This window comes from Magnolia sinica, chromosome 7, assembly GCF_029962835.1.
Source record: "Magnolia sinica isolate HGM2019 chromosome 7, MsV1, whole genome shotgun sequence".
In the NCBI taxonomy this organism is placed as follows: Eukaryota; Viridiplantae; Streptophyta; class Magnoliopsida; order Magnoliales; family Magnoliaceae; genus Magnolia; species Magnolia sinica.
In genome coordinates, this window is record NC_080579.1 from 94182924 (window position 1) to 94207877 (window position 24954).

Here is a 24954-nt window from a genome sequence, read left to right on the forward strand (position 1 = left end):
TAAATTAAAAAAATGAATTGATTACTCTCATTATGATATAAGACAAAAAATGAGACAAATCTAAAAAACACAAGTGGGCAAGACAACCGACCCGGTCGACCGGGTTGAGACCCGGTCGACCCCAACTAACTGACCCAGTTTATCAGGTCCTTGGACCAAGGTACCTATGGCTACGGATTCGCGGTACCTATGGCTACGGTTATAATCCGTAGCCATAGAGTCCGCTAAATCCGTAGCCATAGGCCAGCTTACTTAAAAACAAAATCAGCAAGTTGGGTCGACCGGGTCCAACCCGGTCGACCGGGTCAGAGCTGGGTCTATCGCTACGGATTATAACCGTAGCCAAAACTGTAGTGCTATGCACTTTTTTCATTTTTTTATTTTTTTATTTTTATTTTTATTTTTTACATTGAGAATGTTTTCCCCCTTACATTTTTCTATAATACATAATTATGTAAATATGTATATATAAGTATATAAAATTATTTTTCTATCTTTTAATTCATTTCTTTGTCTATTTATTTAAGAAGCATATCTCCTAAACTAGAATGATTTACTTAACTTACCACATATGATTTTGGGGTAGGAGAAGCTAATTTAGCCAACCAACCTAGTTATTTTCCAAGATTCCATCGGGTCGATGGTCGAAAATCCATTTAATTCAGTTCATGGTCAATTTCAATCACTTCGCGGTCAAACTAAAAATTCGGTGGGACAAACTAGAAATTCAGTGGGGCAAACATGAAATTGAGTAGGGCAAACATGAAATTAGGGCTGGAAGTTGGGCGGGTTGGTTCGGGTTGGTGCTCAACCCTAACCCAACCCAAGTTTTATCAGGTTGGTGTTTGTATAGCCCAAGCTAGAGATCGGGCCTGATATATCCTGCCCGAGCCTAACCCAATGTCGGGTCGGTCGGGTTGAACCCGCTTAACTTTCAGCCGTACATGAAACTGAGCAGGGCAAATTAGAAATTCAGCAGGGCAAACATGAAAATGAGTTAGGCAACCATGAAAACAGCGGGACGAACTGAAATATGAGCGGGGCAAACTAGAAAAACAGCGGGGCAAACTGAAATACGAGCGGGGCAAACTAGAAAAACAGCGGGTCAAACTGAACTATGAGCGGGGTAAACTAGAAAAATAGTGGGGTAAACTAGAAAAACAACGGGGCAAACTAGAAAAACAGCAAGGTAAATTGAAATATGAGCGGGGCAAACTAGAAAAACAGCGGGGCAAACTGAAATATGATCAGGGCAAACTGAATTATGAGCGGGGTAAACTAGAAAAACAGCGGGGCAAACTGAAATATGAGCGGGGTAAACTGAATTATGAGCGGGGCAAGCTAGAAAAACAGCGGGGCAAACTGAAATATGAGAGGGGCAAACTAGAAAAACAGCGTGGCAAATTGAAATATGAGCGGGGCAAACTAGAAAAACAGTGGGGCAAATTGAAATATGAGCGGGGCAAACTAGAAAAATAGCGGGGCAAATTGAAATATGAGCGGGGCAAACTAGAAAAACAACGTGGTAAACTGAAATATAAGCAGGGCAAACTAGAAAAACAGCGGGACAAATTGAAATATGAGTGGGGCAAACTGAAATATGAGCGGGGTAAACTAGAAAAATAGCGGGGCAAACTGAAATATGAGCGGGGCAAACTAGAAATACAGCGGGGCAAACTGAAACATGAGCGGGGCAAATAAAAAAAACAGCGGGGTAAACTGAAATATGAGCGGGGCAAACTAGAAAAACAGCAGGGCAAATTGAAATATGAGCGGGGCAAACTAGAAAAATAGCGGGACAAATTGAAATATGAGCGAGGTAAACAAGAAAAACAGCGGGACAAACAAGAAAAACAGCGGGACAAACTAGAAAAACAACAAGATAAACTGAAATATGAGCGAGGCAAACAAGAAAAACAACAGGGCAAATGTCGGGTCTCATTTGTCCACGTCATTTCTAAGGACTCAAGCTAACAAGATATACCGGATTTCTCTCTCCCAAATAGACTGCGTGCTATGCTACTTGACTTTTTAAAGGAGTAGTCCTATATTTTAGCTTAGTTTTTTAGAGAAAAAAATGAAATTCTTTATGATGAATAATCACGTATATAATTAATAAAATCATAGATAACAAAAATAAGTCCTATATTGAAATATAATAAACTAATATAATAACAAAAATATTAGCAAGTAATGGATTGGCACGTAATTGAAATAACAAACTAATGTAATAACAAAAATATTAGCACGTAATTGAAATATAATAAACTAATGTAATAAGTCCTATATTGAAATATAATAAAAATGAAGTTCTTTCTAGTTTTCCCCGCTCAATTCATGTTTGCCTTGCTCAATTTCATGTTTGCCTCACTAGTTTGACCACGAAGTGATTCAAATTGACCATGAACTGAATGAAATGGATTTTCAACCAATGACCCGATGGAATCTTGGAAAATAACTAGGTTGATTGGCTAAATTAGCTTCTCCTACACCAAAATCATATGTAGTAAGTTAAGTAAATCATTCTAGTTTAGGAGATATGCTTGTTAAATAAATAGACAAAGAAATGAATTAAAAGATAGAAAAATAATTTTATATACTTATATATACATATTTACATAATTATGTATTATAAAAAAATGTAAGGGGGAAAACGTTCTCAATGTAAAAAATAAAAATAAAAATAAAAAAAATCAAAAAATGAAAAAAAGTGCATAGCACTACAGTTTTGGCTACGGTTATAATCCGTAGCGATAGACGCAGCTCTGACCCGGTCAACTGGGTCCACCCCGGTCAACCCCAACACGCTGGCTTCCTTTTTTCTTTTCCTTCTTTTTCCCTATTGTTATCCCCACCGATTTTTGTGGGTCCCATTATGAGGTATGTGTCATATCCAAACCGTCCATCTATTTGGCGAACTTGAATTAAGGCTTGAGGTGAAAAATAAGACAGATCTAGCAATCAACTGGACCACACTGGAAAAGGCAGTGGGGAATTGAACGCCTACCATTGCAACCCTTTTAGGGGTTACACAAGTTTTGGATCATTATGAAATTTGTTTTTCCTATTCATCCAGGTCTTTGTGACCTTATGAATGAACTTAGACGGGGTGGATTTCTCACAAACATCACAGTGGGCTCCACCTGAGTTTCTAATGGTTAACGCTCATTCAAAATTGTTTCCTGTAATGTGGTACAATTGAGATTTGGATATACCTAATTTTGGTCTCATACTGTAAAATGATCTGGAAAAATATCTGGACGGCATGGATGATAAGTATACAATATGGTGGGGTCCACAGACCAGCGACCGTCCGCATTAGCTGGTGGCAGGGGGAGTACCGAATCCGTTTCTGTCAAAAGGAGGGGTATTTTCGTCCTGAAATTCTGACTCCTACGAGTAGGTCCAAGTGCGTATTCTAAGTTTGTATTGCTTCGTAAAAACCGCTGGATAAAAGGTGGGGTCCACAGTCGTAAATTTCTCCTAATGAGATACTTGTACTTCCCATACCTTGATCCAGACCGTTCATTAGGCCCAAAATCACATTCATAGTTCCTGGGGGTTGGAACACATTGATCCAGACCGTTCATTAGTCCAACCCACATTTCTCCAGTGTGAATATAATACACAAAACCGACGTCTATGAGCTTGCCTTAAACGTGACCCACAAAAGAAATGGTTGGCTATAAACAACACAAAAAGGCATGCGAGGGTGCTTCATGTTTTCTATTCAAATAATACATTAAACTAGTAATACTGTGACCGTGTCCACTCAAAGCATTGTACGTTAAGCTTAGCCTGCAATGCAATAGGGGCCCACCTCCATGTATGCATGCCATCCAATTCTTCCATCATGTCCGCCCCCTCATGTTCTCCTTGACATCCAGAAATCAGGCTGACACAAAACTTTGGTGGGCCGTGCCCACCATGTAAAATCATGCTTAAAACCTTTAAAATCATGTGGTGTGTGGTCCACTTGAGTTTTGGGTTGCCCATTCGTCCTGGTGAGATGTATCTACTGAATCGATTAGATGGCATACGTAAAATGCAGTGGACCCCACCCACAATCCTAAAGGTTTTTTTAAGTGGACATCCCTATCCCAATTGTTACATGTGGTGTGGCTCATGAGAATCTTGGGTTCATCTAATTTTTGGCTGATAGCTAGAGTACCAGGCGATGCAGATGATAGACGGATTGGATGTCATGTACATGTCACAGTGAGCCCCACACGTCGCATTGTAAGCTAGTAGACCCAACCTCATGCTGTTGTTGTTGTTGTTATTATTATTATTATTATTATTATCATCATAACATGGTTAAAGTTCCAGAGCATATGAAAAGCCATGAGACCCATCAGTTCTTTTCTCATGGCGAAGATATGTCCCTCTTCTTCTGGTACTTCTGCTTTCGGTGCTTCCAATAATACGACTTCAAGTAGAGAAATTTTTACGGTATGGATGAAATCGCTCATTTTCAATGGTAACGGATGCACTGTCTTTGATTCAAACGGCCAGATCATCTACCGCATTGACAACTACAACCGCAAGTGCAGCGATGGAGTTTTTCTCATGGATCTTAGAGGGACCGTTCTATTAACCATGGTAAGAAAGGTAAGAAACTCATGCAATCAGCTTATCTCATCCATCTTTTAGGCAATGTTCTATTGGCACGTGCTTAATTATCATTGGCATACTGCCATGGGTCCCACAAGAAAATATAGTAAAATGGTCAGAGCTGTTATTCTTTTGGGTGCTGCAGTGGATGGGTCACAGTGGAGAAACCATGATGAATGGATAATTCTAACCCACAAGTTTTGTAGTTGAATGTGGACCATTCAATCAATCTATATTCAGTTATAGACGGTCATGTCCACTATGATTTATTTCGCATGCACTATGGTTATTTGCATCCCATCAACTCCTACAAGATGGATGGTTCCGATCATTAGACCGTACTTTTATGTGGGCCCCACGGGGCAACATGAACTTTAAATTCTGTACAAACGGGTGCATTGAACTGAAGTGGGTATCTTTCTTTCTACTATCTATGCAGAAATTGAGGGTGTTTGGACGATGGGAAGGCTACAAAAGCAACGGTTCTAAGCTAGAAGAAGGGAAGCCATGGTTTGTAGTAAGAAAACCATGCAGGATCATGAAAGGAGACTCATTTTATGAAGTTACAGTGAGGTGGGCCACAGATCAATCGAATTGCTACATGATAAAAGGATCAACGGTCAGATCTGGGTGCAAGATCGTCGACAAGGTCGGACGTATAGTTGCAGAGGTGAGATGTTTTACACTTAAAAAAAAAAAAAAAAAAAAAAAAAAAAAAAAAAAATTTAACATGATTTAATTTTATTGAATAAGAGAGTGCGGGACCTGTGATTTCGATCTCATGACCAAGTCGATCTTAGCCGTAGGGTTGGATGATAAGAACCATCCATCCACTAGGGATTACCATAGATGGGCCACAAACCATGCACGTCAGATAATTCGCATAAGATACATAAAAAGAAACTTTCAGGTATTTGATATCTTTCTCTTTAAATAAGATCAAATTTACCGTTGAAATCAACTATCAATGGTCTACAAAATAAATAGTAAAAATCGTACGTTCAATTTGTTTTTTTTTTAATCATGGCCCATCCAGGGTAGTTCCTAGCATTATGAACGGTCCTGATAACCCGATCGTAACTGCATGTAGGCTCCATTAGCTGACACATTTTAGTGTTTATCTGGACAGGTAAAACAAAAGCTATCAACCTCAGGAGTTGTGTTGGGAGATGATGTTTTGAGCTTGGTGGTTGAGCCAAACATGGACCATTCCCTGATCATGGGCCTTGTGGTCGTGTATGGTCTGGTCAGCCAGAGTATGTGAAGCAGAAATTCTAAGCCTGGTTATCAGGCGTGGTGAAGACCGACAGTTTTCATGAGAAGGTTCATGAATTCGCTGAACAGATGTATTTCAGTGGTGCATGTAAGACATGAGACCTGTACGATACATTCATAGATTCATCTACTTATACTACTGAAAAAAAAATCTCAGACAGTGATACTCAACCCATTCCAAAATTAAAGTGGGCCATAGAAAAGGTAACGTAAGGATCACCCTTGAATTACGGTAGCACCTGAGTGGTAAAGCAATCAGATTTTTGTCTTGACACAACTGGCCTGGATGAAGGTTCATGGTTCAACCAGTAAAATGGATGAAATATTCTATTGCTAGGATGTTCTAATATGATAATATTGGTGTGTGAGTCCCATCATGTAAATGGTTTGGATCAATGCATCTGCAGTCCTATAAGGAGACTTCTTTGAAATCTAAATACATTTTTAATACCTATATTAGTTACACTCAAAAGGTCGAACCAGTAGTTCTATTGGATGGTGATTTTGATGAAATCTAATACGAGGATGAGCCACACGTGGCACTCATGTTGCAAACATTGGATAGGGATGGATCAGATCATCACGATGAGCAATCAGTAGGCTTTGTCCAGATGCGGTTGTATGAAACTAAAATGGGAGGTTGAAATATCATCCCCACATTTTGTTAAAGAGGTAAAATCAACAGAGTGGTGCAAAGACTGTATAGATAGTACAGCTAGTGCGGAGTGGTGCATGACATGTTGGCAGCTAAAAATAACAGTATCGACCAATTATTAGATCATTTCTCCTTCCTTTTCACTCTCCGATATCTCAATAATATTGGGTATTCTTTGCTCAAATAAAGTATTTGATAGTCTGGCACATTGGGAAGGATTGTTATATTTTGTTTCAAATTTTATATTAAAAATGAAATTTCAAATATTTTAGCTTCATTCTAAATTTAAATTTTCTATTACTTTTGAATTGTGGGTTTAATCACATATCGGATTTGTCTATGAAAATTTTCCTATATATAAGATAAGTAATTTGCCTTAGAGCTTAAACTTCATTCAATAAGTATATGAATTTGGTTATGTAGAGGGTTATGCTAATAGTTTTAATCTATGCTGTTGGCCATGCTGCGTAAGCTGATCTGAGTAGAGGTACAAATTGAAAAAACTCAATATATAAAATATTAGAAAAATATAAAATATCAAAGGCGATATATATGGAAGCAAGAAAAAATCTCCACCGGACACCACAAATCCCAGCCAACATACCACTTGTCTAGGACATCATAAAATAGCAAAGATATCTTTTGCTCCCTTATCTTTCAACGGCATGCTTCCTATCATAAATGCGGTGGCACATGACCACATGCACACCTTTAGATGAGACAAAGCGACGAATGAAACATAGCCCTAATTTAGGTGGCACGTGACCAAGGCAATATATTCAACACATCTATGAAAGACCCATCGAGGCAGGGATCCTATCTCGTATCCGGATATACTCGGTAAGGTCGTCTTTCACAATCCTTTTTGTAACATCCTGGATTTTCACTGTTTTGGATTTTCAAAAATCCTTAATTTAAAAAAAAATATAATTAACTTATATTATCACTTACTGACCATTAACACTCAATGTTAATTTATACATGGGTGATACCAGTAAAGAACCGCACAAGTCCGATTAATCAACCGTGGGAAGCCAACGAATCCACCTGATCACTTGAACATCAAGTTTAGCCCCATGATTTACTCACGTAGGGCCCAAATCTAACCGACCCATCGCTAACTAATCAAGAGAATCATAACTAAATTAAAGATCTAACCGAAGCCGCGTCAGATAAGGCCCAGATCTTAACTAATAGACCAAATCAACCTCGTTACTTTTTTAGCTTAAAACTGACGGTTTAGAGTAAATATGACCAAATCTCCACTTTCACTAATTATAAATAGGCCACACTATGAACATAGTTAATCCAAACCCTAATTATTGCCCACGAAAAATCTCAATACCTAATTCATTAAAGAAATGCATCGATTTTCCGAACAAGCTCTAGACCACTCGTTATTGGGCCACTAGTTCCAAAACTATAGAATAATGTTCATCTTACTGGGCTTGACGTCCATCGCGGGAGTCGGACCTGAGTACTCTCCAGAACCGCTTAACTTGAGCCAAAGGGCGAGTGAATGAGAAGTACAAATACCTTAAAGAAAGAGGCTGAAACTTAAGTGAATTGGGTCGTCCACTCTTATGCAAAGTTGAGGATTTCAAACCGTCGGTTTATGACCAAACTTCACAAGTGGAATAAGAATATTTTCCTTCTCATATCTGTATAGCTATGGCCCCGATCAACCATTGGTGACCGTTGAACAGACTTCTAATCATATTTGTTGATCGGCACATCCAAATGGCGGGCCGAACATGTCCATACGTAGATCATCATATATTAGGGCTAACTATCTTGCAGTATATATTAATATGTATACCCCGTAGTGGGCCCTAAAGGTTAGAAAGACCCTCCCATAGGGCTAGTATAGTAAAAACCCAACCCTTGGGGCCATTTACACCAAATCTGGCATTATAAAAGGGCCTCATTTGGGCACCCCTCTCCCCATACGAATTTGACCTAGAAGAAAGAAAGGGAGAAAGAGATAAAGAGGAGAAAAGAGGAGGAAGAGAGAGGAAAAGTTTGGAAGTATGAGGGTTTGTGCACCTTCACCCTCTCATCTCCTCTATAACAACCTTGTCCTTCATTGGTGTCGATTCGGAGATGATTGAAGGAAAGTATTAAGTTACGTTTGTAGGTTTAGGTCTTGTGTTTAATTCCTTCCAATTCTTATAAGCTTGTATGCTTATTTAGGCATTTCAACGATGATTTGCTGACACCCTAACCCTGCGGGCGCCATGAATCGAGCGATTCATCATAAGGTGCGGATTATTATCCTTAGGTGGCGTAGCACCAATTTTATTATGAGCTTAATGATTATGAGTGTTATGATGATGTGCTTGAGTAATTTATAGAGAGAACCTAGCTAAGACCCTACATGATAGGCCCCTCTAAATTCCATGAAATGATTAAATGTTGTTTATTTGTTCTTCAACATAACTAGGTTTAATTTTCGTGTGGCATGTTTATCCCATATATGATTTTAGTATAACATTCCTTGTGGCATGTATGATTGCATAAAAATCCTTGTTATATGTTGGTGTTTGCATAAATCCTGGTTGTATGTTTGTGCTATGAATGTTGTATAACTCTTGATCTTTTCAGTAACTCATTACAACACACATACACATTAATTAAATGTTGTTTATTTGTTCTTCAACATAACTAGGTTTAATTTTCGTGTGGCATGTTTATCCCATATATGATTTTAGTATAACATTCCTTATGGCATGTATGATTACATAAAAATCCTTGTTATATGTTGGTGTTTGCATAAATCCTGGTTGTATGTTTGTTCTATGAATGATGTATAACTCTTGATCTTTTGTTAATAGTTGCATTGTAGAAAAATCTAGATTTTATGTTTAATGTATGAGAGCATGACTTCACTCGTGTAGAAGATAAATCCTGAATTGTTGGAATATTATTGAATGTCATTAAACACCTAGGTTGGTTAGAGACCTGAGGTGGGAGGAGGTGGTCCCGTTAGTAGGACCATCCTGCGTCTAAACTAGTGGGTTTGGGCGGATGCGAATGGGCGACTGTAGTTGGACTACATGAGTCGCTTATACTCGATGTCGTCTGTCGCGCACTCGCCTGAACTCGCATGGTCTAGTCCAATTACTGACCAACCATGTTTGTTAACCATGTCTGCTCACGCCTGTATGGAACCTGGAACACTCTTCAACCACTGAAGCCTATTGATAACCATTTGAAACCGATCCACAGACTCGAGAGCCGGGCATAGTGGAATGAGACACTGTGTCTGAGTTGTAGGCCTACGCTGGGGTGATGAGCTTCCCCGTAGTGACCGCGAGCGATCCCTCTTCTCACGACTCCCCATGTGCTTGAAATCGGGGATGAGGAACCCGATGGGATCAAGGATCGCGGGGTCCTGGCCTCGCAATCAGTTAAGAGGCCTTAGCCTCGCAACCAGTTGAGGGCAATGATACGTGGGGTGTACCAGTTTCCCTAATCTTATGAATGAATGAAATTAACTAAATACTCGGTTAACATTATTCATGCATTGCATTAGTTAGAATTTGGCGACTCTGCAGTTGAGGTCGCAATGAGGGAGTGTTGGTCATGCGCGATCGTTAGATGAAGTCGCTCAAGGGAGTGTTGTTGTGAGTCATGTATCATATCGTAATACATGCATATGCATTGATAAGACTATTCAGGGATCTGTGAATGATGCCTTTCATTAAATTCATCATATAATTGCTGCTAGTTGTAACTTAAGGCTACTAGTAACCACTGAGTTAGATACCCACTCCCACTTTAGGACGGTGTTTTAAAACACCAACCAGACCCTTTACTAAATGCATGTGAGGCGGAGCTTGACGAGCCAAGCGAGGTGAGCATGGATGAAGTTGAGGAGCTTCCCTACTTCCAAACTTTCGGCGGATCCTTTTAGTTTGAGTTCGGTCTACCGCGGGGTATGGGCCAGTGCTCTAGTCGTTTTGGGTCATGTATTGGTGAGACTGGTTCCCTATTTAGATGATTTGAGATTTGTGGTTTAGATACTTTTATATTTAGTGGCAGTCGATACTGCTTTATGATTTACTTACGTTGCATGCCTTGCTAAACTTTCTATTGTTTATGAGATTATCCAAATGTAATTAAAATTTGAAGCCCATTACGGCACTCATGGCACTTGGGAATTTGGGAGCCAAGTCCCTATACGGCCCCTGAAAACCCAGAGTGTTACACTTCCAAACTGAGAGATCCTCCCGGAAACATTCAAAGCTCTCGTGGCGATTATGAAGATTCAAAGATTGGTCCGACACCTGAATAAAATTGTAATTAATGGATTTGGTCCCAATCTGAATTAGGGTTCTTAATGGGTTGTGGATTATATCTAGTTGGATCTAGCTCCCTGTCTGAAAATCTGTAGCCGGATTCGGATCCGACTCAGATCCAAAAGTTGATATCCATATCTGATCCACTTATAAATAGTCAAATCCATTTTCGATATACAAATCCATATAGCCATCAAATTCAGGTCGAATATATGTTTGAATCCACCACATCACAAATCTAAAAAATATATAAGATAATATATTTAATTTGGCAACAAAATGGTATAATTTGAATATTTTTAATTTGAATCATGTAAGAGTATTGAAGTCCAGAGAGTAGAAGTCGAACAACAACATAGAACTTACTACTGAGGAAGTCGAAACGGTTGAAGGCTTGAAGCATGCAATAATGGGGATCTGACCGGATCTCACTACTAGATCTAGATCTGATTCGAATATGATTCAGATTTATTTTTGTGAACCCGAATATGATCCATTTAATTAATTTGACCTATTTTAATATCCAACTCCACATTATATGGGTTCGAAGCGAATCTGATCTCGAATATGACCTGCTCCATTAAGAGCGATAATCCAGATCCAGTGGGACTGAATATTCCACAAATTCCGCGAATATTCATATATAGTCACAATAAGGGAAGATCTAAAAAGGATTTATATCCCAACCGGATCGAATGAGACAGTCTTAAAGGTCCATGGATCAACTATGCTAGTAAGAGATCTGAAAACAATTTTCGATTTATAGAGATCTCTTGTGGGAAGAGCACATAAAAGCCGTAACTACAAATGATCTCAAACCAATAAGGAATTCTAGCAAGGGTTTTGCTACCTTCAGAACCTATAAAAAAAAAAAAATGCTATAACAAGTTCCAGGCCCACGCCAAACACAATTTATTTTTACAGTCTCTATCTTTTCTTTTCTTATTTTTTTTTTTAAATTTTATCCTAGCAGATTTTTAACCTCTCGACTTCTATCTTGCGATGATGTAGAATGTTTGGGGTTTAGATTAGTATAAATCGCTATTGTCCAGGTCATTAATATAGTACTATAATAATAAAATAAATATCCACAACCTTTTGTTGTCGGATCTCGATCAACCAAGTCCTTTTTTAAAATATCAAACAACTTGGTCAGATCTTGTTGATCATTCGCCTCGAACATCTATTCATATGGACAATTTAAGTATTTATATCTCGTTTTTATTTTATTCTCTAGTTTATTTGTTACTCTGTTGGATATAATAATCATTAATTTCTAAATTAATAAAAATCAACATTGTTTTTAACCTATTCATCTTCATTTCATTAAGAAATATACATCGGTTGTCATTAATGGTAAAATAATAAAATTTTAAGACATAGGTAAAAAGAATCTATAAGGAAGGACTAATCCCTATCGCTCAGTAACTTAACCAGTTGATGATACAATTGGTGGTTAAAAGTGGTCTTAAACAGTCCACTTCAACGGGGCTAGCAGCATTCAATCGAACATTCAACAAGTGCAGCCTTGTGTTGGATTGAATTGATAAACAAATGGATCATCACCTATGTGATTCCGGAGGAATCACTTTGGCCTGATGGTGTTATCTTAGCTTTATATGGGTTTTATCGGCCCATCATCTATTTTCTAGATTATGTTACAGTATGAACCCAAAAATGAGGCAGATGCAGGTGCTCAAGTAGACCACACTGTGGGGGTTTAAACGTCTCCCATTAAAAACTTCTTGAAAGCACGAAGTTATGGATCAAGCGATATTTATCTTTGCCCATCATCCAGGTTTATACGACCGTTGGATGGAAAACAAACATCACGGTGGCCTCTAGGAAGGTTTCAACGGTGGATGTCATCACCACCGTTGCTACCAGTGGTGTGGTCCACTTGAAGTTTGTATCTGCCTCATTTTTGGGCTCATACCCAATCTGAAAAAAATGGATGGAAGGCGTGGATAAAACCCATACATCACGGTGGGCCCCACGAATCCCCTGCATGTACGGAATATGATCCAAGCGAGGGCAGCACGCAACCCAGTAGACATGGAATCGGCCTGTTGGGCTTTGAAATGGGCCTCCGTTGGATATCCATAAGGTCCAATTTGTCAGCCCGGCCCGGCCCAACATATTTAACCGCTGCACTGAGTGTTTTCTGAGGACGCCCAGCAGAAATCAGGCCCATGTTTTAGTGATGCAGACCGTTGATCTTACAGTTCCTAATGTTGATGGTGAAATTACAAAAAATCATCTTATATCAGAGGTTTCTAACCCGTCAAACGTCGTCCGTCAGATAGACGGCTACCAGAAAATACACAGAGTTGATAAGAAAGTACAACAATCCGACGGCTACGATCTTCCATTTGTAAGGATTTTTGGGTCATTACCATGTAAGGAAAGGTTCCATATTTTCAACGAACCATGGGCCCACTTGTACGAGATGGGAGTCGTGGGACGCTCAACGCGGAATCGGATTCGTGAGGGAGGGGAATTTTGGGACGCTCATCGTGGAATCGGATTCGTGAGGCCCGGGAAACGGAGAGCGGACCGTGCAGCCCTTACCGTGGGGTCCACCTTGATGTATGTATTATGTATCCACACCGTCCATCCGTTATTCCAAATCATTTTAGGGCATTATCCAATAACTGAAGCAGATCCAATTATTAGGTGGAGCATACCATAAAAAACAGTGGTGATTGACCATCCTACCATTAGAAATTTCTTAGGGCTCACCTTAATGTTTCCTTAGTTTTTATTTATCATACAATCTGTTTATAAGGTCACATGAGCCTCCATGAAGGGAAAAACCAAATATCAGCTTGATCCAAAACTTTCTGTGGCTCATTAGAGGTATCACTACCATTTCTTATTTTATAGTCCACATGATAATTAGATCTGCTTCATTTTTGGATGCTCACCAGTGACACCTTAGGGGATCCCACCATGATAGTTATATGTCATCGATCATGTTCATTAGGTGTCTAACCATGGATGTATGTATCTTATTCATGTGGTATGCCCATTTTTTCCAAATCATTTTAGGGCATGATCTGAAAATTAAATCACATCCAAAGCTCAAGTGGACCACGTTATAGAAAACAATGGGAATAATGATATCTGCTATTGAAACCGTCGTAAAACCCACTATAATATTTATTTGCCATCCAACCTTTTAAGTGGTTACAAAGACATCAATAGATGAAGGGAAGACACTAATATAAGCATGATCCAAAACTTTTATGGCCCAGAAAGTGGGCGTTCAATTCACAATTTCTTGAGGTGTGGTCCACTTGTGTTTTGGATATACTTCAATTTTGAACTCATTTACTTAATGAATCGGACAAACGAGATAGTAAATTGGATGAAAGGCGTGGATCAAATACATAAGTTTCCATGGACTCCACAGGGTTTACTCAGTATTCAATCCACTTCCCCTGCCTCCAACGGCGTGGGCGACGGATGCCAAGACCTCATTGTTGGAACGAGGTATCTTTCACTCAGTCTGTCCACGCCGTCCATCTATTTTTCGACCCATTGTAGTATGTGGTCATAAAAATTAAGTAGATCCACGTATGCGGAGTACACCGTAGGAAACAGTGGTGGTTGAACGGTCATCATCAAAAACTTCATAGGGCCATAATAAGCATTTTATTCATGTTTATTTTCCATCCAACCTGTTAATAAGGTTAAAAATATATAGATTAAGAGAAAATACAAATATCAGGTTCATCCAAAACTTTTGTAGCCTACAAGAAGCTTTTAATGATCATTCATCACTTTTTACAGTGGTGTGGTCCACAGAAATTTTTATTTATTTAATTTTTGGAATAACGTCTAAAAAGGAGCTGATAAAACAGATGGACAGCGTCGATATACAAGATCTTCATCAAGGTGGGCCCCATACGGTCACGGTAACACCCGCTAACATGTTACCCGGGTAACACCTAATCCACTCCCTCACAGATCACGGTGGGTCCCACAAGCTTTTTTTGTTGCAGGAAATTCGCATACTTCTCCATCACAATTCCCAGCCCAGCCAAACGCTCCCCAAAAGACAAGGACGAAAAAAAAGAAAAAAGAAAAATCGAAACTCTCTTTCTCTCTCTCTATAAATGTGGAAGAGATCAGCTTCATTCATTCTCGACACGCGCCATCAACAGCAATCCAATGTCCAGCGGGAACACACATCAAACGTAGTCCCTCTCTCACCTCCCGACATGGCAGACTCCAAAACCCTCCCCCGAAACCCTAACCCTAACATCTCTGCCTACTATCAGACCAGAGCCGAGCACCACGGCGCCATCACCAGCGACTGGCTCGCTCAGGCCCAGGCCGCCGTCGGCAAGGACCCAACCTCCGACCCCCTCGAGAAGGCCTTCAGCTCGAATGCGACCGGGTCCAGCAAGGGTTTCAGCGTTATCGACGAGTTCAACTACTGGCGGAAGAAGCCGGACCTTGCGGAGGCGGTCGCTGCGATCATGGCGCTCGCGGCCGTCATCAGATCCAGCGAGGCCACTACCATGATGGAGCTCGAGATCGAGCTCAAGAAGGCGTCCGATTCGCTCAAGGTAAAAAAAAAATTCTTGATTTTTCTTTTTCGTTTTCAATTCGAGGTATTGTGGATTTTTATTCCTAGTGTTTGGTTATGAAATTGAATTAGATTGCGATAGAATGAAATTGCAATTTACGGCCTGCGTACTTCAGAAATTTTCACTATGTTATTTTAGAGGAAATATGGAAGCGATACTATGCAACTCTCAGGCCGAGGGTTTGGATGGTACACTCAGGGTTTTTGGTTGCACAAACAGGGCCCATGGTTCGGTGATCCAAACTGTTCATATGTTGGGTCTTCCTCCAGATGATGGGTGTGGCAAAAATTCCACTGATTGGTAGATCCTACCCATTGAATATTTGTCCTCATTTTGAGGCAGAGTGTGGCGCTCGCTATATATTTTTTCGTAGCGATCCATTTCTTAGACTCCAACTGAAGAGTTAGCATTCCCCAGCTGGGGGAGTTTTGGTGCATGGTCCATACACATTGTGGCTGGCAGTTTGTATGATAACCTCGGGTTTTAGTTTGAATGAGCAGGGTTCATGGTTCAGTATCTAAACCGTTCGAATGATAGTTCTCCCCATGGATGGCTCGTGTATGAAAAATCCCACTGAAGAATTAGAATGAGTGTAGCCATTGTTATATTTTTTCTCAACCATCCGTTTGTTAGCCACCAACTGAAGAGTTGGAATTTTCCCAGCTGTGGGAGTTTCGGTGCATGGCCTATACACAGTGGGGTCCATATTATCTTCATTTTTGGATCACTGAAAAGTGGGCCCCACTTGTACAAACTGAAAACTAGGAATGGCATTCTACAAACTTTTGGCCAAAGCATTGTATGATATGGAATGTTTGATATAGCAATTTGCTTAGCCCAAAAAACCCACTATTTCTTGGCATATCTTTGGTGATCCGATTCCGAACCATTCACATTGTGGATCCTGCCGTCAATGGGAGATTCCCCGTTGGATGACCCATTGCATCCTCGGGCAAGTGTTGAGGTCCATTTCAGTGAAGGCTTGTCAACTATTTAGAGAGAATTCAGGGCCTCAGGGGCTCTTTTCAATGTCTCATTCTGTTGTTTTGCAGAGAGGCTATTGCAGATTTTCTCTTTTCTCAAAAGATATTGCAGACAGTGTAAAAAAAAAAAAAGAAGAGAGAAAACTTGCTACTCAATCTTGATGTTCACAACCATGCCAAACGCGCATGTTCTCCCCCCCGTGGCATTTCATTACATGTCAAATACCTATTTTTTCTCCAACATGTCAATTAAGATAGTGATTTTGTCATGATGCCAATTCATCTTTTGGAATCCTACAAGCATTTATTGAGGCTGGGCTTGGATGCACAAGTGACTTGAACAACGAACATTCAAGCTATAATTGCAATTTGGATCCTGGATGCTCAATATGAAGGCTGCAAATGGAAATTACAATTTGGTTATCTCCACTTTATTAGATTAATATTGTGAATTGCAATTCACTTCCCAAAAGTTGCAGCCTTCGTGTGGCTGGCCGAGAAGAGGGGCATGATCCTGCCGAAGGTGTGTGTTGTGTCTTCATGAAGCTGAATTGATAGACCATCTATTCCTTCATTGTCCATTCGCCTCGGATATTTGGGCTCGGGTCCTCGTCATGGTGAAAGTGTCATGGTGGCGCCTTCTAGATGGGTTCTTCTGTTCGTGGCATGTAGGAGATGGGGCCCATCGGCAGCAAAAGGTGGAGGATCATCTTCTTAGCTGTCCTTTGGGTTATTTGGGCTGAAAGAAACAATCATTGTTTTCGCAATCTAAGTGTATCCTCAGCTGGGGTGTTCAACTGGGTCTTGTTGTTATTTAGGAGGGATTGGGTCCCTTGAGGGATCCAGTGTGGGGGCCGTTCCAGCGATGGGGCTAGTTTTGTTGTATTTTATTTTTTCTCTCGCTGTCTCTGTCTTTTTCCTTTTGTCTTTTGTTTTTGCTTTTGTTTCTTGTCTCTGCCTAATAAATTACTTCATCTTTCAAAAAAAGAAAAAGAAAAGAAGAGAAGCATTTCACTTAATTGTGCATCCAAATGCACCCTAATGCCTTGTTTGGATACTTGGAATCCAAGTGAAAACAAAGGAAATGGAAAAGGTTTTCCTTTGGTGTGTCAATATCATGTTTGGATAGCAAAAAAAAAAGGAAGATTTCACATAGTAGCATAATTATACTTTTCCATATTTCTGCAAGGAACTATATAACCATTGTCTCAAGAATATGAGGTTTTTGGTCACCATCCAAACAAGACTGCTAGTACTGGAATCCATTTCTTATCAAGCTGGTGGAAATAGTATTTTAGTAATAACTAATGTTATTCCTTTCCTTTCCATTTCTAGTGGGTTTCTGAAAATGAACTAAGCTTTTGCATTTGACTGCCAGTGCTTTCTTTGAACAACAGCAAGTATTGCTGCTTCACAAATTTGAATTAGCAATCAATGATGTCATGCTTGGCTATGCTGTTCGATTAAATGGATGGCCTTCAAATCAGATGGCCATGTTTAATAAAGATGTGTTTTTCAGTTACTTACCACGTTGATCCCATTCTCCAATTTCAGGCATGGGACGAGACCTCCATCTCTCTGTCAGCTGGCTGTGACTTGTTCATGCGGTATGTAACTCGAACTTCAGCGTTGGAGTATGAGAATTTCAATGCTGCAAAGTCCCGTCTGATTGAGCGGGGGGAGAAGTTTGGGGAAATATCTCTTAAGGTATAAATATAATCTACTTCCAGTTTGCTGCCAATATCATTTGGCATTTCTTACACATGCAAAAGTGCACTTATGAAACAAAATGTCAATAAAACCTCTACTTTCAGGCACGCAGGACTATCGCCATGCTCAGCCAAGATTTTATATTCGATGGGTGTACCATTTTGGTCCATGGTTTCTCTAGAGTCGTATTGGAAGTACTGAAGATGGCAGCATCAGGACGGAAACTCTTCCGAGTCTTTTGCACAGGTTTGCTTTGCATTCTTTAATATAACACTAGAGATGGAATCGAACTTGAAGCATAAAGATTTGAATTCATACTGCTTTGGATGATTAATTCAATTCTATATACTCCAATTTGTATCCAATCAACAAAAATCAACAAGAAAAATAAGAAACTCTAGTGTAATATGGATAGCCATGTGGAATTGCTCCAGACATGCCATAAGGAGATGCACCAAAATGTTATAGAAGAATCACTCTGTAGGGTTTTGAATCCCATCATAGGAAACAAAGATAACCTAATTTACTTTATAAACATAAGAAGAAGAAGAAACCTGTATTTTATTCTTAAAAAAAAAATCATCAGCATCTCTTCATATTAAACCACCCATATGTGTTGCTGTATAGACATTTACAAGTTGTAAACTCCTCTACTTATCATATACCCAAAATTTAGCATGATAGAGGAAATGCGGCTTTATGGCACAAAATGTTGGGAAGTTAAAGGAACGACATGTTTAGGACGAGTTTAGCTGAAATGAGGATGTTGAGATGGATGAGTGGCAAGATGAGGACGGATAGAATTAGAAATAACTGCATCTGAGGGAACCTAGGAGTAGCACCACTAGGTAATAAGATGAGGGAAAATAGCCATATATGGTTTGGTAATGTGCACTAGAGATCAAGAACTGTGCCAGTTAGGAGGAGTGAGTGAGTAAAAGTTGGAGGCTCTAAAAGGGCAAGGGGAATGCGCAAAAGAATGTGGGTGGGGGTAGTAAGAAAAGACTTGATGACCAATGAAAAGACTTGATGACCAATGGTCTAACTGAAGTTATGGCCCTTGATAGAGTGGAATAAAAAAGTCTAAATCTAAAAGTTTATTGGCTCATGCAAGTCTTTTCTAAAACTTTCTCAACTTGCCATAAAATAGAATTACTCAATAGTAAAATATAAGTCTGAATCTTCTAGAATTTAGCATATGCGTACTGTATGTCCTATAGGGCTGTATGGTTTGTACAAAAGCCGCATTTCCTCTGATGTCGTTTGAATGAAATTCCTTAATTTGGACTTATGGGCTCCTATGTTCAACTGTTTGGTATATCTAGCCTTCTGATTTACTCTTGGGCCCAATGGTCAATCCGTGCTGCCCAATTGGATCCATGGGCTCCACAATCCAATTGGACCATAATCATAGCCTGGTCTTGCATTGGCCAGCAGTGGGGTCCATTGTGGAAGGGGGATCCTATCTGATGGATCGTACGGTCCTGCATGTTCTCCTTGTCTTTCTATGTGAGGAGGACATTCTGCACTTCAAATTTGCTTCATCGGAAGTGTCTTGGACTCTTAGGGGACGTTTGGATCGTAAGTTACTTATGCCTCAAGTAGCTTATCTTGGTTTCTACTTATTTAGCTGAAGTGATTGGGTAACTTTGAGTAAAAAAGTTACTTATAATTGATCTTCAACCAAACTTATCTCAAATATGTTACTTATCTACTGCTGTAAGCAGAAAAAGTAACTTATTTGGTGGTATCCAAACGGGCCCTTATTGACACAGCTACTGTGGAAAAAATAATTAATTTATCTTCCTTCTTGTTCTCTTTGCATTATTTATATACTATTTGACTAGCTTTAGTGTACTTATTTTATCAGGGTACATTTTTGTGTATTAATCTTTTACAGACTCCTTTTTCTTTTCTTTTTCTTTTTGAGGAATTATCACTTGTAAAATGGTTGCATGTTTCCTTAACTTGTCACCCATAGCATGTGGTTTGCCTGATGAGCAAACTGGTCTGATGTTTGTGCCAGGTGATAGTCATGTTGGATTCTACCTTATGCAAGACCTACCAATGATATTTTTGGCATCTCGATGATGTGTGAAGTTTACATGTAGCTGATCATTCCCTTTATATACCAAGACTAAGATTTTCAGTAGTGTTTGTGTTTGGATGTTCCATTATGTTTGTTCTTCAAAGTCTCTGTATTTGTCTCACCAAGTTACATAACTGACTTCCATTTATATGTTCTGGGATGTAGAAGGAAGGCCCGACAGGACAGGCTTACGACTATCCAAGGAACTTGTAGCTCTTGGTGTTCCTGTTAAGCTTCTCATCGACTCTGCAGTGGCATATACCATGGATGAGGTCGACATGGTATTTGTCGGAGCAGATGGGGTGGTTGAAAGTGGAGGTGTAATCAACATGATGGGAACATATCAAATTGCAATGGTGGCTCACAGCATGAATAAACCTGTTTATGTGGCTGCTGAAAGTTACAAGGTATGATGAACTCATTTGCTAGCACAACATGATATCCATTTTTACTTTTGAGGCTATTATACAATGCCCAACCCGAGGACATCCAATACATTCTATCAGTTTGTAAGAGTGGGCCCAATGGTTCTTTGATCCAAAATTTGTCGATAATAGAGGCCTCCATGATGGGGACATCACGTGCACACGTGCACTCACGCCGCCCCCCCAACGCATGTACGCCAGAAGGAGGGCTCCACTGTCGATTTGGATCGATGACGACGTCCAGGGAGGGCCTCCTACCTAGAAGACGAAGTTTTAATTCAAAAGAGTGAGCCTGTTAGTCAAGAAAAGCCCATCATGGGATCTCATGGTCGTGGCCCACTAGTCAGATTGATTTCATATTTTAGGTTTTGCTTATTAATGTTATTTAGAACATCATGAACGCTTTATATTTCTTTGATTAATTTTTATTTTAGTTTACTTCATCGCCAGGTAATAGGTTGCGCACATCGCAAGTTTTTGGGTATAGGGTTTTCTTATAAATAGGCACCCCTTGTAGCTTTTTTTTTGATTGATTGAAGATTAATAAAAATTCCGTGTTTTCCTACTCTCTAAGTTGTGAAGCCTAGTTGGATGCGAAACTCTTCCTTCATCGAAGGGTTAACTACCGTGGTGCGAAGCCACATGTATCCCGATTCGCCCTCATCCATCGCCATCTCTACTACCCATCTTCTACCATCCCTTATTCTCATCTCACCCCATCATCTACACTTCGAATCAATCATCTATTGCAGCAATTCTCCTCCCCACAATAGAATTTCAGAATCTGGCCCTACAAGAGGGCTGAAATTTCAGCGGAGTACCACGCACAAACTGTACATCGGATCGAGCTGAGATTTGGAGGTTTTAGAGTCCATCCCTGGCCGACCAGGGCCAAGGTGATCTTTTTTTAAATAGTGGGCCCCACACACGTGCGGCCGAGATCACACGTATGTGCGTCTGGGCCATTGTTGTTGTCCACGTGTGCGGTACTTCTCTGGTTCGTCTCTCTACTCTCTTTCACTCCACTTTCACCCAAAATCCCTAAACTTAACCCTAAATTACTCAAATCTCCAATTTTATGTCCATTTTCTTACCCTAGGGTTCCTTGATTTGAAATTGGTGAATCTCTTGGATTAGGGACTGATTACTATGCATGTGTGGATGATTATTTCTTATCTTTGAGTATCGTTTGGTTCATAATTTTTATTGATCCAGTCCTAGACCGCATAAATTTCCCTTAATTGAATGTTTGGACTTTCATGTGGGATATGGAATTTGTGTAATTGTTTCTGAACTAACATGATCTTAAGCTTGAAATCTCGCATATCATATTTAATTTTCATGTCCTGCATCACTCCACCTTGGATGGCCCCATTCACTTGAAATCTCCTAGAACGGAAGATCAATGCCATCATATGTTTGGCCATTTTTTGTTGAATTGAAAGTGTTTTTGTATTTTATTTCATAATCATCTATTTGCTAGCCTAGCCACCAATTGTAGGATTTTCCCATATGGGAGATCTCTGGTGTGTGGGCCATCCATGATGGGACTCACACCCCAAACGTTTGGACCATTGGAGCTAACTGAAAACCCAAGCATTCTATAGATATTCTTAGGTCGAGCATTGTATTCCTCTTTGTCCGGAAGCCGAACACAAAGAAGAAATTGTTTTTTATTTGTCTTTTCCTTTATTTATTTATTTTTATTTGATGTACTTCCATGCTGTAATGTTGAGCCTGTTTCTCTTTACCTGAAACTTCTAGGACGTTTTTGGATATACCCCAAATCAATGGCATAATGGGATATTTTGATGGAATGGATGATTCTTCATTATGCCAGTTGTTTGGTCTAAAGAGCATCCGATCTGCTTGCCTTTCTATGGGCATCCTGAAACACCCTTAAGTTTTGAAAATTGGATCATTATAAAATGATAAGAGGTCTGGTTCTGTTTGGGCCTGTTTCTTTTCACCTGTGACTTTTGGGGTGTGTTTGGATGTACCCCAAATCAGCAGTGGATATTTTGGTGGTGCTGATTGTTCTTCACTACACCAAGCTTTTTGTCTGAGAAACGTCTCACCTGCTTGCCTTTATAGGGCCATCCAGAAACACCCTTAACAAATGATTTGAAATTGAATTTGATTATAAAATCATAAGAGGGATCGAAAGTCATAATCTTTTCATTTCAAAATTATAAAAATTTAGAGTTCGCTGATGACCAAGCCTGGTACCGTGCCCAGTGGAATTAGGACAACACCAAGAAGTGCTGAAAGAGGTTAGAATGGAAGATGCTTCAGAAATGAATCTAATTCGGCGGAGTCCCACGTGCGCAGAATTAAGCAGCTTATTGTCGAATGGGCCATTAACATTGACAAGCTTAAGGGCTGTAATCTTTTTTTCCTAGGAGCGTAATCGATCCGCTTCCTCAGCAGATCCTCTTCTTTCCTGTTTGTTTCTTTTTTCGTTTTTCTTTTAATACAAATCTTGTGACTCTTCAAAAATAAAAATAAAAATAAATAAATAAAATTAAAACTATAAATAGCTTAAACATAAAACATCCAACCCCAATTAGTTGAGACAAGCCTTTGATGATGATGAAATAGCTTGAAAATATGGAATAATTAGATCTTGTCCTTGGGGTCCAAACAAGATCAGAAGCTTCACAACATATTTTCGACTTGGGAGTCCAAACAGGCCCACGGTCTGAATTTCCCTTGGTCACCATGTATGATGTATGCAAGCCCATTCTTCATTGGGCAGAATGGTTTCTTTTCCATCAAACCAGCTCCAGTTGCTGCTGGGCTCTTCTCTTTCCAATGGAATTTGGGTGAATATCATTCTGTCCAGTGGGAATTTAGGAATTCCTAGATGCACCCTTAGGAGAGGAATCAATGTTGAATCAAGAATCATTTTGTGTAGGATCACTGGACCAGGAATGAAATGTTAAGCTTTGAATCGTTAAGGACCTGTTTGAAATGTATGGGCGGGCTTGTATGTCTGCCATTTCTACTAGCACAAGTTGATACAAAGGGTCCATCCCATTGTCATAGAGTTCTCATTTTCGGGTGGTTTTTGCGGATAGAAACATTTGTTGCACCCTGCGATCCAGTTTGCTGTGTGTATCAAAGACAAAATGACTCTGCAAAATGCACCTAGACCAGTCTCATTACATCCAAACATGCCCTAAACCTCTAACCCCGCTTTGTTGTGATGTTTCCAGTTTGCACGCCTGTATCCACTGGACCAAAAAGACCTGGCCCCTGCACTTCGACCAATCGACTTTGGGGTCCCGATTCCTTCTGGGGTTGAGGTCGAAACATCTGCAAGGGACTATACACCGCCTCAATATCTCACGCTTCTATTCACAGACCTTGGTGTCCTAACACCATCTGTCGTCAGCGACGAGCTCATTCAACTATACCTATAGCAGGACTGGATAATCTGACGTCCACTCATCGAAGCTCACTCACCTATGGAAATTTAGCTGGGGGACATTCACATTCTACGGTCAGCGATTTTTTATTGGATTTTATCTCCAGATGTATTTGTAAAGCAGGCAATTTCTCAGGTGGATGCAGATTTAGTTTACTGGAAATGATGCTGATTTTCTTGAGGATTCACAGGAAAACCTGAGGTTATGCAGTATTCAGGTTTCAGTTTGGACAGCTGAAACCTATGGTCCAGCTATCCGAGCCATTGGTCTGTTGGGCTCACTGGGTGGACCATGCCCCTAAAAATCTCGCTGAAAGATCCTTCCAAACGAATTGTGGCTGTTATTTGTCTTAACCATCTCTGCAGGGCACAAGTTGAAAGTTTGGGTTTGTCAGGAAATTTTGATCATGGTCCATCCATGTTGCAGCTGAACTGATCATTGGTCTGGAGCACTGAAACCTGGGCCCGACTTGCCTAGGTTGAAAACCCAAGTTTTCCTTAGATCCTTTGGTTCAAGGACCTCATCAATTCTGTTTTGTTTCCCTCTGGATCCAGTGATGCTGGCCGTTAGATTCTGGTCATATCTTTATTAGTTTCTTTCGACATGATCATGTTAGTGTGAGTTTCTTTCGCTGAGTTAATTCCAGTTTGAGGTTGTTTGGATTTCAGGAATAGTTGATCATGGGGGTAGTCAATCCTCGATTTGTTGGATTTGTTAGTCATGGAATTGACAAATCCGTTGTTTGGTTGTTATCCTTAACCTGGATAAATTCCGAAACTCGTTGATCCGTTCTTACATGTGCTTAAGCTGGAGTATGGTTGATCTGGATTGCCTATTTAGGGTTCGTTTGGGAGCTTGTAAATGGAGGTAAAT

General features: G+C 39.9%; 2 protein-coding genes across 2 annotated transcripts; both read left to right on the forward strand.

Annotated features, from left to right (window-relative positions):
* Window positions 1-4344: 4344 nt before the first annotated feature.
* Window positions 4345-5878, forward strand: LOC131250722 (protein LURP-one-related 11-like). Its single transcript, XM_058251001.1, has 3 exons — window positions 4345-4611; window positions 5054-5284; window positions 5744-5878. Exons 1-3 carry the CDS (start codon window positions 4345-4347, stop codon window positions 5876-5878), a joined length of 633 nt encoding a protein of 210 aa, XP_058106984.1.
* Window positions 5879-14893: 9015 nt separating this feature from the next.
* LOC131251777 (uncharacterized) lies at window positions 14894-24748 on the forward strand. Its single transcript, XM_058252717.1, has 5 exons — window positions 14894-15422; window positions 17981-18133; window positions 18241-18382; window positions 20391-20632; window positions 23869-24748. Exons 1-5 carry the CDS (start codon window positions 14967-14969, stop codon window positions 24073-24075), a joined length of 1200 nt encoding a protein of 399 aa, XP_058108700.1. The 5' UTR covers window positions 14894-14966; the 3' UTR covers window positions 24076-24748.
* Window positions 24749-24954: the final 206 nt, after the last annotated feature.